The 16,122-nt window shown below is 42.5% G+C and overlaps 1 protein-coding gene across 7 annotated transcripts in view; it reads right to left on the reverse strand.

Moving 5' to 3' along the window:
- Phldb2 (pleckstrin homology like domain family B member 2) overlaps positions 1–16,122 on the reverse strand; it is a 215,175-nt gene that overhangs the window by 33,264 nt on the left and 165,789 nt on the right. For 6 of the 7 annotated variants that reach the window (XM_038346764.2, XM_038346767.2, XM_038346763.2 and 3 more), the window contains 2 exons: positions 7,291–7,419; positions 334–489 (listed from right to left, as the gene is read on the reverse strand). In XM_038346764.2, the coding sequence (XP_038202692.1) occupies positions 334–489; positions 7,291–7,419 (285 nt within the window). The remainder of the gene's footprint in view (positions 1–333; positions 490–7,290; positions 7,420–16,122) is intronic. The other variant, XM_038346766.2, reaches the window with a different exon arrangement.

Raw genomic sequence — 16,122 nt, forward strand, 5'->3', positions numbered from 1 at the left:
GTTCACAGAATTATTCTAACTCTAGTTAGAATAATTCAACTACCAGAGGGAGGGATTTGAAACAAATAGCTGGTTATCTGTGACTTGGTTTTTATGCGAGTAATAAAAAAGCGTGTGTGTGTTATCCACTAATACCTCTCTACCACTGTAACAGCACCTGTGATATGTCTCAATTCATAGAGCGCACAGCAGCATCTGTTGCAGGACAAATGTGATTAACAGAAAAGGATTCTCGGATGTAGCGGCAGACGAGGTGTATGAATGACCATGATTACCGCATCACGGGAAAGACTAAACTTTCATTGTTCACATCAACATCACCTAGCAAACTACCTTCCTAGCAACGATGTTCCGTTGATACTCTGCCACCTCCCTCAGGAGCTGTTGTGTCAAATTCTCCTTTTCCTCATCCAGACGGCTCTCACGCTCAAGCTGCTGGAATTCCAAATCTTCAAAGTGTTTGCTCTCAACATCCAACAGGTCAGCATCCTATGGAGAAAATGGAAGGAAAATGAAGCCCACCAGACTGGCTGCGGCCTACCCAATATGAAGAAAGAACAATGAGAAGTGCTCATTCCGGTGCAGATGTCTGGTTACAATGCGTGGGGCTAGAGGAGATGATGGAGGCAAGCCCAGCTGAGGCTCGTAGAGAAGATGGTAGGTCTGTGGTGCAGAGGGCACTTTGCACTTCACCAACAGCTTTTGTTTTTCTGTGTATGTAATTTTTTTTCTTTAAAGCCACTAGATGGCTTCAGATGGACATTGAAATATAAAAAGATTTCCATAAACAACCTAGATGTTATTTGCGGATCAACAGTCTCTTAAGAAAATCACTGTTAGCCAGGTGGTGGTGGCGCACGCCTTTAATCCCAGCACTTGGGAGGCAGAGGCAGGCAGATCTCTGTGAGTCTGAGGTCAGCCTGGTCTACAAGAGCTAGTTCCAGGACAGGCTCCAAAGCTGTCTCAAAAAACCAAAAAAAAAAAAAAAAAATTCTCTTTCCCACAGTTTACAAATAAATAGGTAAATTATAAAATAAACTAATAAAATAGCTCACAGGTTAGTCCAGAAGTAGATCAGAGACCTTTAAGGGTAACATAATCCACCGGAATATAAGGAGAAAACAGTAAATCATTTTAGGTTTATTGGTTTTTTTTTTTTCAATTTGGGTCCTTTTATAGGCGGAGAGCCGGAAAGAGGGGGAGGGCAACGCGCGCGACGAGAGAGCAGCGAGATCGAGAGAGAGCTCTCGCGCTCTCTCTCTCTCTCCTCCTCCCTCTCTCCCTCTCTCTCTCTCTCTCTCCCTCTCTCTCTTCCTCTCTCTCTCTTTCTCTCTCTCTCTCTCTGAAGAGGTTCTCTCTATATAGCTCCAGTTCACCCATAGCTCACCAATCCTCCCTCGCCTCCCTCAGCCTCCTTAGTACTAGGATTATGGGGATGTGCTACCATACCCAGCTGAATTTCTTAACGAATGTTTTCTAATGTACATACAAGTAGAAAAGCATATATACATAAGTTTAAATATATAAATGTTGAGCACCCATGCAATAAATGTTTATTATATATCATTATATAATTGACTACGTATTATAGAGGAGGGTTACATGCCTGAGAAATTTGATTGAAAGGAGCAATCAGCAGCACCTGAACATGAACTCTGTTGAGAAGGCAGTAGTTTGGGAAGGAACAGTAATAATGAGGCCTACTCCTGTATGAGGCACATAATATGTGGGAAGCCTCCGACTGTTCTCCTCAGTTTTGCTGTGAGCACTCAACTCCCTAAAATCTCATTTGGTGTGCTGGAAGGATGGCTCGGCAGGTAAAAGCACATGTTGCTCTTCCAGACATCCTGACTTTGGTTTCCAGCACCCATGCTGGGCAGCTTACAACTGCCTATAATGCCCACTTCAGGGGGATCTAATGCCCTCTTTGGACATCTGAGTACACCTGGAACCACATGCACATACCCACACAGAGACATGGATAAACATACGCATCGTTAAAAAAAATACATATTTAAAAAGAAAAACACAATTGGAGAGCAAGATCCTTTCATTGAACTTGTAAGGATCCATTACAATTGTGCACAAATCTCTTGGCTGCAAAGAGCAGAAGCAAAGCTCTCAACAGGAATAGAGGGAGATTGTGGTGCTAGCTTATGTCAACATGACAGAAGTTAGCGTCATTAGAGAGGAGGACCCTCAACTGAGAAAAATGCCTCACTAAAACTGAGCTGTAGACAGAACCGAAGGGCATCTTTTTAATTAGTGATTTAACACCCCTCACTGGTGGTTCTGGATCCTACAAGAAAGGAGACTGAGCAAGCCAGTAAGCAACATGTCCCCAAGACCTCTGCATCAGCTCCTGGCTCCAGGCTCCTACCCTGCTTGAGTTCCTGCTTTGGCTTCTCTCAGTGGACTGTGGCTTGTGGCATATCAACCAAATAAACCCTTTCCTCCCCAAGTTGCTTTGGTCATGGTGTTTCATCATAGCAATAGTAACCCTAAGACAGAGATTCAAAAAGTTAGGCACTGCTGCCCCATAAATAACGTTGGAAGCAGTTAAGGAAGCTCAAAGATGACGAAATGAAAAGGTGGTCCTCAACCTCTGAATGTTCCTGCAAACAGGAATGTACTCACTCTTTGTGCTCGGGTTGGGACACATTGTACAAATTCTTCCTGGGTCCATTAAAAAAAAATCCTTATTCTGAGTGCCACTAACAGAATTACAAATGTGGTCTGTGTAGCACATTTTTAAAATTATAACCTAAAAATATTTGACCGAAGGGAAGAGGCAGCTGGACAGTTAGGCTCACGGCTCTGCAAAGCTGAGACATTTAGGGCATTCCTTGATGCTGCTGTTTAATTACATCATCTCAGAGAGTTTACAGGAATGATTTGAGAAACACTGCATCACTAACTTGTCCTCCTTCCGGATTTCATTCACTGATAAAGTATGATATTTTCTAGTCAGATGGAACTTTTCTGTCTCTGCAGTAAATTATACTCTAGAGGTGAGTCACAGAAAGGTACTGGTTGCCATGAAATTACAGACAGAACCATACCAGCAAGGCTAATATGCTGGTGCACACAGGTTATGATGCCTAAGGGAGGAAAACATCATCTGAAAAACATTCTTACTTGGGTGTGGTAGCACATGTCTATAGTCGCAGCACTCAGGAAGTTGAGGCAGAGGATCTTGAGTTGTGAGACTCTCTCTCTGCAGGAGGTGTGCGTGCGTGCGTGCGTGCATGCGTGCGTGCGTGTGTGTGTGTGTGTGTGTGTGTAGGGTGGTAGGGGGAGAATGATACTAATTCATCTAGGCCAAACTTTAAGAAGTGCGCTATGAAGATGTTTTAAGAAAATTTGAATACATATACACACTCGCTGGTTTTCCAAGGGTATCTCAATATCTCGATGTCCAGACAATGATTAATATTTCAGCCTATCAGAATTGTTTAATTACAGAAATTAATTAAGGGAGAATTAAAATGTTGATCTTGAACAAAATGTCTACAGTCTTGGAATAATGTACTAGATGATATATATATATATATATATATATATATATACTTATTCATACAAGAACATATAACTCAGTTTTCAAGCTCTTCCAATTAAGCTTAATTTGGGGTTAAAGGTAATTAAGATAAAAAAATTTGGAGTCCCCCTGTTGTCTTAGGAATCATCTTTAAAGTGCACATATGGCTCACAGTACACACTCTTACTCCACATGTGGTTACTATACAATATGTGTCGTAACCCTGAAAGACAGCAACAGAGTTGCTCATTGGTTTGTGGGGAATATTTAAACCACTGAATGAAGATAATAGTGTATGGGGTAGGGAAGGGGGAGGAGGAGCGGAGGGAGGGGGGAGGAGGAGGGAAGGAGATGGAAATTTTTAAATATAAAAAAAAAATAAACCATGAGGAAAAAAAAATAGTGTATGGGGTAGAAAAGCTGAACACGCATCTAAGCTCAGCACCCAAGTTCGGTGAGTGTGACCGTCTCCTCGGGCAACTTAGCGTGCACATAAATGCCGGAAGCAAAGCTATGGGGAGTGGGAATAAAGTCTTTAAAAAGTTCAGCTAGTGAGACATTGGGAGGGGGATTTGAGACAGGCATAGTTTGAGACGGGGAACAGACACAGGCAGCTCTCAGTCAAGTACATGTGCAGCTGAATAAAATCTGGAACAAAGCTGCACTCCCCGGAAGGACAGCACGTGATGGCATCCTTCTACTGGCTGGCAGCTGAAAGGGCAACGGAGACACACAACAGCTGCATCCCGAAAACACCTGGTGCCAGTTCATTCTTGTGGAAGAACTTTTGGTTTTTTGAGTTTTTAAAGGCAGATTTTTACAAGCAAATCTTTAGGTTTTCATTGCCCAGCAGGGAGACAGAGAGAGAACAGATGTGGTATGGCTGGGTGTGATGGTAGAAAAAGGTCTCACAATCGGTTAAGTCCAACTCTGGAGGCAAACTGAGATGGGACACAGGGCGAGCAGCCTCTCTCCATATCATGTGGTGGAGTCATTTAAATAGGCCAAATGGAAAGGGGCAAGCGTGTCAACTTTCCTTCTCACACAGAAAGGCCGTGAGGGCCACAGAAGCTAAATGACTTATGGAAAAAAACTTTTTTGGAGCCAGTGATGGAAAGGGGCACTTTCAGGTATAGGTGCCACTCATACAATTTTTAAAGTCAAAAAAAATCCAAAATCAGCCATCTAGACCAGTAATTCTCCATCCTCCTAATGCTGCAACCCTTCATTGCAGTTCCTCATGTTGTGGAACCCCCAACCATAAAATTATTCTGTTGCTACTTCATAACTGTGATTTTGCTACTGCTATGAATCGTGGTATAAATATTTGCTAGACGGAATGTCTGATATGTGACCCCCCCCCCCAGAGGGGTCACAACCCACAGGTTGAGAATCTAGAGGAACGATTACTACAAACAGCATTAGAATACCACCACAGCTGTGTGTCTGCCTCAGCCACTTGAACAGCAGAAAGTATCCTGACAAGTAAAAGCACTCTTAATCTCGGCTTTCTCCCTGTCACTGACAGCAGCCGGGGATTGGCAAGCCTCTCCGGTCTACAAAGCCACCAGGAGCCACCCGCTGTCGCCTGCATGTTTGGCTGAAGCAGTGGTTTGCTGATAAGATGTCCGGAGTGCACAAGTCACTCAACTGAGACAGTTCAGCCCAGGTTTTCCAGGCAGCACACAGCTTAAGAAAATGATTTTACTTATCCTCTTTGTCAGAAAATAGACTGTTGACTCTAGTTTTATGCCTCCGGGAAGCTTTTGTGGTCTGAAGAGAAATGCCCCATGACAACACGGGAGCTTCCTAATATGGATGAACTTGGGCAAATTTTTACTGGTCAAGTCAAGAAGCCAGTGAAGGGTTACACAGGCCTGAGGCCTAGGCAACAGAATTAAGAGGTCTCTGAGGGGAGCACATGCTACCACGAGCTAAGGAAAGGGCCTATGTTAAGTTTTTTTTCTTTTGTTGGGAGAGGATGAGGAAGGAGTCTCTGTTTTTGGTTGATGGAACCACTTTCATATCATTTCCTTTCTTCCTGTGAGGCATGATTCTTAGAGCCGTAGGAGTTACCCTACAGACTCAAATAATACGAACAGTCATTAATGATATTAACAACTTCAAGTTCCTAACAGACTTTAGAAGCAAGGCTTATGAAGAACACAGATACGCAAACAACTAGAGGAAAGAAAGAATAAAATCCATACCCTGGACAAAAATCATGAACACAGTGCTAAGTCATCAGCAAAAAACAGAGTTTTTTAAAACATAAGAAACGAAGATAAAATCCAGCATTCCCATCTCTTATATGAACTAGCATAAACATAATTACAAACTAAAATATTAGTCTTTTTAAAATTATTTTTATCGAAAAGTACTCTGATAGCAAAGAACTATGATAGCAAGGGACAGCTTTTTTTGTTGTTGTTTGGCTTTGTTTTGCTTTCTTGGCAATGAGTTCAGCTTTACAGAAGAAAAATAAGCGAAGGAGAAAGATGGCTTAAAACATCCTGTAAATACGATTGTAAAACAAATGCCGTGTGCTATGTTGCAGTTTAAATTGTCTGCATCGGATACTTTTTCATGTGTGTTTGTTTGAGACAAGGTCTCGCCATGCAGCTATAACTGGGTAGAATGCACTATCAAGACCGGGCTGGCCTCCAGGGTTCTAGGCATAGGGCACCATACCTACCTTCTTAAAATAGAACCTCTGCAATACTTGAAACAGTTCTAATTCTGATTTCTCATTGCTTAACAATGTTCCATTAAATATCAAATGTTTTTTGTAAAAAAGGTCACAGAATTTGTTTCAAGTGTGCTACAGTAACTGAATTTTCTTCTCACTCATTCTTAAAAGATACAAGGGAACTTTCTTATGTACTCAAGTAAAATCATACATTGTTACTCACTTAAGAATAATTACTATTCCTGTGATTCCTTGAGAGGCGCAAGATTGCTAATGCCTACTTCCCAGGGATCACTGTTGATTTGAGCTGCTGGTTCAGAGATGACCCAGTTGTCAAGATACTCTGAAATAATGCGTGGCCTTGCCAGCATTTGTGAAGTCATCCATTTATGACTCTCTTTCCAGAAAGTAATCAGCAGGCTCCTTTGAACCATGCCTGCAGTAGGAATAGGAGAATGAGCTGGTATTATTCAACTAGCAGTCCCATTCTCCAGGTCCCTTTCAGCAGTTAAGAGCCTGTGTAAAAAGATTTGGAAGGCATCTGTAATACTCTGCATCTTTGATACTGGTGTTTGTTTTCACCATACTAATAAGCACAATGTCTCTAAACAGCAGGAAGAAAAGTGCCAAGGGGGTCGTGCAAACAGCCTAGGGTAATTTTTAAATAGAGCATAAAATCAAGCTAAGAAGAAAGACATTCAAGGACAAACAGTACTCACGCTGCAGTAGAGGAAGATGCCACTTGATTTAAGTGCTACAATCTTCGTAACATTTACAAGTCAGGAACAATTTCTCATTAATTACCAAGAAGGTCTCCAGAAACATTTTTGTGTTATAAACTGGAGACAGAAGTCCAACAAGGTAATCTTTCAACTGATTGACACCAAACCATACACACTGTTAGCACGCATATTTCTATTTTCAAGGACCTAAAAACTAGAACTTAGGCAAATGTACGCTACGTGAAGTGGTAAGTAACAGATAAGCGGAACTTAACAACAAAGGAAAAAAAACAGAAAACCAAACAAACCAAACAAGCGGTGCATTCCTGTTTGCTACTGACCCTCTTGAGTTGTTGCTGTAACTGCTCCCTCATGGACTCAGGACAATTGTCCAGCTGGGTCTTCTGCTCGGAGTAAAGCTCCTGAAGCCTCTCTAGCTTTTCCCTCTCAGCATCAAGCTTTACCTTCTCCTGAAGTTCAGAAATCAGAAAATAGAAGAGCGGACATTAACCTTCACACCCCAGGCAGGTGCTAGCGGACATTCCCGGTGGTAACAAACAGGCACAAGTATACACTAGGAATGAACAAACAAAGCTTGTTAGTGGTTACGGCAAGGAGATAAAAGCAGAATGGAAGACCCTGCCTTCTTCAGCCAGCCTCCTTCATTGGGTAGTGACGATCGCCTGCCATTCTTCCTTCCCTCCTTCCTACTACCATATATGGGGGGGCAATGGGAAGGCTGAATGTTGGTCAGTGGTCCACAAGGAACAAGAGATGCCAACCACATCATATGCTATCCTGGGCAAGAGTCCTCTGTCAGAAAACTGGATTAAAAAGGGGGACCATTTATTTACCTTGAAGTACTGTCATGGTCTGAATTGCCAGAGCATTTGCTAGACGGCTTCGGGAAACTACTGCAGCATGTTCTCAGGTCAGAAGTGCTTTAGATACACTCCTGGCAGCCTCCTCATATGAAAGGGTTCTAGCAATGGGGAAAGCTCAGAGATAAAACAAGAACATCTAGAGAAAAGATCTAATGAAGACACCGAGAGAGGAGAAACGATTGGCAGACCGACTCAAGCAGTGATGGAGAGAAATCAGGCAGATTGGACACAAGGTTGAGACCCTGACCCTGCAGACACAGGTGTCCTTACAATGACCTTCCCCACACACACACACAAAGGAAAAATAATGAAGAGACAGACTGTGAAATGAAGGAGAGAGCCCAAGAGCAAGCAGAGAAAAGGAGGAAGAGACAATTAAATCCTTCTGTGTCACACATGCCAAAGTGACTCTGTGATCTAACTATATTCAGTGGTGGTGTGGCCCAAGGAGCCCCTCTTGAACTGAACACTATTTGAAGGGAAGCTTGGGCAAGATACTCTCGTGTGTGACTTTCAGTGTAAACAAATCCCCTGTGATTTAACCCTCATTGGTAAGGTATACCGAAAGGTCCTTTACAAAGGTGAAGATTTGAAGTAGTTCTGGGACAATGTCCATTCTGTAATTTTTTAAATAAAAATAGCCACGATTTCCTCCATAGACACATACCTAGACTCTTTTTTTTTGTTTTGTTTTGTTTTTGTTTTTCGAGACAGGGTTTCCCTGTAGTTTCTAGAGCCTGTCCTGGAGCTAGCTCTTGTAGACCAGGCTGGCCTCGAACTCAGAGATCCGCCTGCCTCTGCCTCCCGAGTGCTGGGATTAAAGGCGTGCGCCACCACCGCCCGGCCTCATACCTAGACTCTTGAGAAAGATGTTATGGTTCAAATCTAAAGCAGGGTAACATTAACATCCATCTAGATTCAGGTGAGTCTCCACTTTTTTTGAGGAGATTTTAAATTTTTAAAGGTATTTTATGGAATAGTTTTATTTTCCTCAAAATAATTGAACCAGGAAGTCATAAACTTGAAAACTCTACCCCATTTATCAATCTAGGATAATTCTGCAACCACATTAACAAACTACAAGACAATTCCTCCAGGCTCCATCAGTCCACTGGCTCACTGCGTGGCTAGGAGAAAGCCAGGGCACAGGTAAGAGAGAAGCCATGTACGAAGAGGGTGATGCACCAGTACCTGCAAAGTCCACTCACTGCTTTCATAATCAATATCTGTCCCTTAATAGAAACAGCAACACACAACGCTTGCTGATTTCTAGCTAAGAAAATGTTATTTATTTCCAGTGAATCAAAGCTGATCTGCTTCACACAGCAGAAGTGTATCCAAAGAGTTCTATTTCTAAATACCATATCATCAGGCTAGGCAACAACCCTAGTTCTACACAGAAAGTTAAAAAAAAAAGACTACGCCTTATAATTAAATATCAAAGGGGAAAGACCTACAATGTAATGGTATTCTGGTAGGAAACAGTAATGCTATATTAAGATATTGGGTAATATAGGAAGAAAACCACTGCTGGGCAACACAAGTCTCAAATTCAAAGACACTACCAAAGCATTGTTGTATGTGCTCAGTATTCCTAATTGTTAATAATAAACACAAATAACTTGTGGAGGAAAAAAAGAAGTACCTCATGTTTACATGGTGTCTTCTGTCGGAGATGCTGGAAGCGTTTCACAATTCCATACAAGGGTGCAGTTAAGAGAATTATGCAAGCAGGCACCATCTGAGCCTTCTGCAGCTTCTCCCTGTGAGCCAGTGCTCTGACTACGAGGCTGCTCCCAGAGCAGAAGTTCAGTGGGGGCCAAAGCCAGGACAGAGGAAGTGAGAGAGGGGAAGGATGCAGGGAGGATTAGTGGCAGGTGGGCTCACACTGACTGCAGAGGTGACGTCACTCGCTGGGAGCCCTGGGTAGAACAACTTTCCGCCAGAAAGAAATTAATATTCCTCTGTTCTATTGATAGAGCAGGAAGTTTTCAAAGGAAAATTATTGAAGGAACTTCATAGCTAGCACATCACCTTCCACAAGGAAGGAAAGAAATAATAAATATTCTAGAGTCCGGGGATTTCTTGCTTTCCACATGCAAATTATGAAAATGGAGGATTATTCCCTTTCCCAGGCTTATGATAGTAAAGACCCCTATTCTAAGGACAAGAGACATAGTTGTATTCTCCAAACACCAAAGTAGAAATGAATATGATGTTTTTTTATAAAAAGGTCTATTTTTCATTGAAGATTTAAGTCAATTTTAAAGAAATAAATGACTTTAAAATGTAATGAATTTTTCTTTGTTGAAAAATAAGGCTATATAAAGACAGGTTATTCTCCAGCAAAAACCCAGTTTACAAGGAGACACTCGCAAATCCAAGAACAGAATAATATGCTCTCAGAGGTTGGCTGCTCCTTTAGGGACCATTCTCTGTTCTGGGTTGGCCTTGTTTTCTGGCAACTCAGGGACAAAATTGAGTTGGGTCAATGTCCATTACTAGGTCATGCCTGTTTTTAACATTTCAGACCGCTCTTCCTAAAGCTTTCCACTTGTATAAAGTTAATGGTAAATTATTCACAGATAGTAGAAACCATTGCATAAAGGTTGGCTCGAGCAGTTGACCCTCAATACCTTGAAGAGAATGCTTTTGGAATCACGAAGGTTAACAAAGTCCATGCATGCTCAAACCTTTTATAAAATGGTGTAGCATGTACATGTAACCCACTCGACCCTCCTGCACAGCTTAAATCACCTCTAGATTATTTATTACATTTGATGCAATTCAATGATGTGTAAACAGTTGTTATACGGAATTGGGCGAGGAATAATGACGGGAACGCTACATGTTTTTAGTACAGATGCCTGTTGCTGCTTTTACTATCATCGACTCTTGGCTGGTTGAATCTGTGGATGTGGAATGCAAGGATGCAGACAGCTGGCTATATTTGTTTTTACAGAGGACTTGTTCATTCACTCAGTAAAGAAGAGAAGAGAATGGAAGGTGGACAAACGAAGGCTGTTCATTCTCTTTTCACTGCAAAATGTTCCGAGCCCTGTGGTTCACTGCCCTGGTTACTCCATGGAATAGTACAGTAAGGATTTCCAGATCCTATTTCCAAACCTTGACTCGGTCACAAATACAGAGATGTAAGACAGACTGAGAAACATTTTTTAAAAATCTTTCTGCTTTTCCTCCATGTTGCCAGATTGAGAACTTCTGGCTTAGTCGTCTGGGACTAGGAGAGGCTAAGGCATTTACAACTTTATTAATTTCTAAGGACACCAGCCAATAATTAAAAATCAATCAAATATCGTTCCTATGGACTGGGGAAATAATTCAAGGTTGAGGTCCCGAGTCTGAGTGTCCCGAGCCCACATGAGGCAGATGTGACAGCATGTGAATGTAATGCCATCACTCCTCCAGCGGGGTGGAAGGTGGCTGGTGTCTCTGCAGCTGGCCTGGTGTCTGCTGCAGTGACCAAAGGCTCAACTGATGAGGATGAAAACCCAAGGTAGCCTTCTGATCTCCCAGGAGGGTCATGGCGTGTACCCGTGCTCTCACAGGATCACACACTCAACGAAAAGACCTTCCTAAAGTAACCGGCACTGCAGTCTTAACTTCAGAGCATAAGAAGCCTCTCTGGGGCTGGAGAGAAGTTCAAAAGTTAACACTGCTTACTGTTTTTCTAGGGTTCTTGAGTTCAATTCCCAGTAACCACATGGTGGCTCACAACTATCTATAATAAGATCTGGTGCCCTCTTCTGGGTACAAGAAGAACACTGTATATATAATAAATAAATAAATCTTCAACAACAACAATAAAAACCCAACAACAACAAAAAAAGAAGAAGAAGAAGTCTCTTTTATGAGTAAATTCCCCAAAAATGAACTGTGACAGATCCTACAGTCAAATAACACTCAGGAATGATGGTAGAGTTCAAGCTCAGGTGCCAATGACTATTTCCTAATCATACACATGACCAGGAGTCTGTTTAAGTTTACTTTAAACAATGTGAATTCATATGCAAGAATGACCAACATTTGTTAAAGAAAAAAAAATTCAAAATTCACATAGAAGTCCTTACCATGATAGGTCTTTGGTTAAAAGATTTACATAAGTTGTCCTCTTCTTAGCTGTATTTTTGAAGAGGGAAACTGAAATTTAACTTGCTGACTTTCTGTAAATTCTAATGGCATACCAAAAATATCCTAAGTACAATGACAAAGATCATTGTACCACTCATGTAAGCCTGCAACTCTCCATAAGTGGGTGCTTCAAGGGCACCCTGAGAAGATGCCAGATAAAACAAAGGACATCCAGTTAAATTTGATTTCAAATGAATAGCTCAGATTTTAATGATCTAAGAATTGCCGGAGGAACACATTAAAGATATTCTCGATTTACCTGACATTCAAGCATAACAGATTTTCCGGTACTTAAATTTGCTACTTCTTCCAATTCTACTAGCTTTTTAAAAATGGTATCAAATGTACATGCACTTGGACACCCACAGGGCCAGAAGAGGGCATAAGATGCCCTGGCACGGGCTGTTGTGAGCTGCTCTATGTGGGTACTGTGAGCTGGAGTCCAGTCCTTTGCAGGAGCCGCAAGCACTCTTAACTTGGAGCCACATCTGCAGCCCCCTATCTTCCTTTCTAAAAGTACTATCTCTTTTCCAGGCTCTTGAGGGTTCCTCAGTAGTTTATGCTTAAATTTCTTTGTAGTGGGAGAGCATAATTTGTCTGGATTGAATCTTTAAAAGGGGGGGGGGGTTATCACGAATTAAATTCGATGGGCAATGGTGGTGCACACCTTTAATCCTAGCACTTTGGAGGCAGAGTCAGGCAGATCTCTGTGAGTTTGAGGCCAGCCTGCTCTACAAGAGCTAGTTCCGGGATAGGTTCCAAAGCTACAGAGAAACCCTGTCTCGAAAAACAAACAAACAAACAAAAACAAAAAGAATTAAAGTACACTTCTGTAATTTTCAAATGCTCTGGCTCAGACCACAGCACACAAGAAGGTGCTCAGGCTGCATTGGTATGTGGAGCTCTGGCTCAGGTTTGAACTGATGCAGCAAGGTGTTAAACCTATGTTGCCCAAGTCCTGCCTGCTGAGGGGAAGACTTTCTATAGCTTTCCCCAAGCACCCTGAACAACCCTTTCCTTCCTGTTCCTAAAAGCCTGTGTTGGCTTGGGATAGACTCATAGATTAGCCAACAGATGAGCCAAGGTTTCAAACCTGTAATCACTTGAGCTTTATTTATACAGTTAACAAGTATTCTGTGTATAAAAACAGGAAAATCTCAAGAGAGAACTTCTGTAATCAAAATCACTAGGGAAAAAAAAAAGACCTATCTGGAATCCAGCTGGTTTAATCCCCACATCCCATGATCTAATTCCACTTCCTTTAGCCAGGGAGCTGACTTTGAAATGTAAGAAAGAGGCCCTGGAAGGGCCAGTTCCTCCTAACCCTGACTGTGACCTGGCAAATGTGCTGTGCTCCTGGTATTAACACCTCAGAGGAATGTGAGCCAGGCCTGGCTGCCTTCTCCCCCTCCCTCCCCTCCCCACAAGGAAAGGCAGGGAGGAAGCAACAGGTACTTTGGCAAGATAATAACGAGAAATAAAACGCACTTCACATGCAGCAATATTTGCATATTGTAGAAAATCTAGGCCATCAAAGCTGTCGTTGTCATCCAGGAGTAGGGCATGGCCCACGCCTCAGCTCAGAGCTCAGTGTGTGTAGACAAGGACAGTCACGGTGCTACAATGTGGACACCAATGCACAAAGAGACAAAAGGATCGTCTTCAAAGGGAAGGACGGCTTGAGTTTGATGGTTACCATCTGGGTAATGGAGAGACTTTAAGAAAAGGGAGGAAGTGGGACCTTCCCTTTAAATACCATGTTTGATTTTGACTCGTGACTATTGTACTTGTTACAGTCTAACATACACAGATGACACACAGAGACGCAGATCTCCAAAGAGAGGAAGTTGGGAAGTTATTTTTAATATAGTTAAAAATAGACAAAGATAGAAGAAGAAAACATATATAGCAGACTTTCACACTTTCTCCTAAATCAAGCTTTGCTCTTGAGGAGGAAATAGAGGAAAGGAGGAGAATTCTCAACCTTTCCAAACCCAGCCTGGTTTGTGGGGAATGTAAGAGCTTGGGTATAAGGGGCGTGTAGCCTCCCCACCTTGTCAAGGTAAGCAGTCTCCTCCCCTTTCTTAATGAGATGCAAAAAAGATGACGATCTCTTTGTTTATTGCCTTACTAAATAAACATCCCCTCCCAGTCCATGTTGAAGTCAGGGACTCATATTTGTTCAGGGTTTATCCATGGTTATAGTAGTGGCTGTATGTGTGATATGGTTACCATCCCAGAATAGCAACAGGCAGGGGGTTCTTTATCTCGAGAGTCACATAGAAACAAACTGACTGTGGTTCCTTAAGAAGAGTGAAAGGCTAGACCAGGAAGCAACAACAACAAAAAAGTTCAGTAAATGTACAATAGAATATATTATCCACATTTTATCATGTACGTACAATTACATGTATATTTGACATCTTATGTGGTGACATATAATTGTCATGTCCAATGTGTACAATTTTAAATAAGTAAAATAAAATAATAGTCCTCAAACTAGGTAAAATAAATAACAAAAGACCAGTCTCAAGGGCCAAGGAAACACTATCAGTAATTTCATATCAAGATCCAAATTCTGTTATGATATTAGCAGTTTTTCTGTGCTTCTAGGTCTCCCTTGTCTGCAACAAGCTAGTGCAGGGGGCTAGAGAGATGACTCTGTAGTTAAGAGCACTGACTTCTGCTCCAGAGGACCAGGGTTCAATACCCAATAACCCCACAATGGCTCACAACCATCTATATAAAACTCCAGTTCCACGGGGATTCTGATGCCTTCTCTGGACTCCATGGGGACTACACACACCGTGCACAGACATATATTCAGGCAGAATATGCTATACGTGAAATAAAAGAAAATAAAATCTCAAGAGAGAAAATAGAACAGAAGTAGATCAGAATGAGAGGACGTGCTGGGAGCATCTGAATCAGAGCTTGCCCACTGGGGAGGGATATCTTTGGGTTTTACTTTCCTCATTCCCCACTTCATGTCTGAGCAAAGTAACAGGTGTGTGGAAAGGGAAACACAATCCAGAAGGGCAAAGGCCACTTCCTCCTTCTGTCTTACACTCTGGCTCGACTGGCACTGTGAGCACAGGCCTCTGGCATGAGCACCTGGGCAGCCGATCCCAGCTGTCCTGACACTTGGCTACACAGCTCTTCAGCAGGTGTTTGGCTCAGCTGCCTTTTGTCATGCTCAGCCTGGACAGTCCCCACACTACAGATTTAAAAGAATTCTGTGATCTGATTTCTATTTAAAAAAAAAAAAGAACTAGCATTATTAGCATGGCTGATAGATGTGAAGGGAATAGGTTAAAGAAGGGAAGGGAAGGAAAGGGGCTGAAGAAGCAAAATCCAAAGGGCAACAAGAAGTGACTTTGATGACTTCAAAGAGAATGTTGCCTGGGAGAGGTAGTCTCTGGTAATGAGAAACACTGTGGTCATGGGTTATGTTATGGTGAAGGGGGGCGTTAAAGTCAGCATCCAGGTTGCTGCTGGAGCCGTCAGACAGGTAAAGGTGAAAGGTCTTAGATTCAGAAAGCTGTAGGATGTGTGTGGAGAGGACGTGTGTGGAGGAGCCGCAGAGGTGGCCCACAAGGAGTAGGAGATCAAGAGTCACATGTTGGAGGTGTGCAGTGGATAGCCGCTAGGAAACACCTGTGGGGAGTGTCAGAAAAGAGGTGTGGGCATGCGTGCATGTCAGTCACTGGCATTCCAGGCTGTTTGAAGCCGTGGCCATCTAAGAAATACCAGGATAAAAGAACTGAGTTCAGAACATAGGTAAATACCAGAGAGATGAGAGTAGGAGGAGGGAAGCCAAGGAAATATCTCAGTCACTAAAGTGTTTACCATGAAAACGAAAGATCCCCTAACCCACATTAAAATGTCTGTGTGTGGTGGCACACTGGGAAGGCAGGGACAGTGATCTCTGTCTGGGGCTCCTTGGCCAGCCAACTTAGCTTAATTGATGACTCACAGGCCCGTGAGAGACCCTGCCTCAAAAAAACAAGGTGGGAGCCAGGGCGATGCCTCAGCAGGCAAGGGCACTAACTTCCTGTTTAACCCGATGACCAGTTTTGTTCCTGATAATCCACGCGGCAGAAGGCAAGCACCAACTCCTATAAGCTTTTTTCTGAC

Source organism: Arvicola amphibius, chromosome 10 (genome assembly GCF_903992535.2).
Source record: "Arvicola amphibius chromosome 10, mArvAmp1.2, whole genome shotgun sequence".
NCBI lineage: Eukaryota > Metazoa > Chordata > Mammalia > Rodentia > Cricetidae > Arvicola > Arvicola amphibius.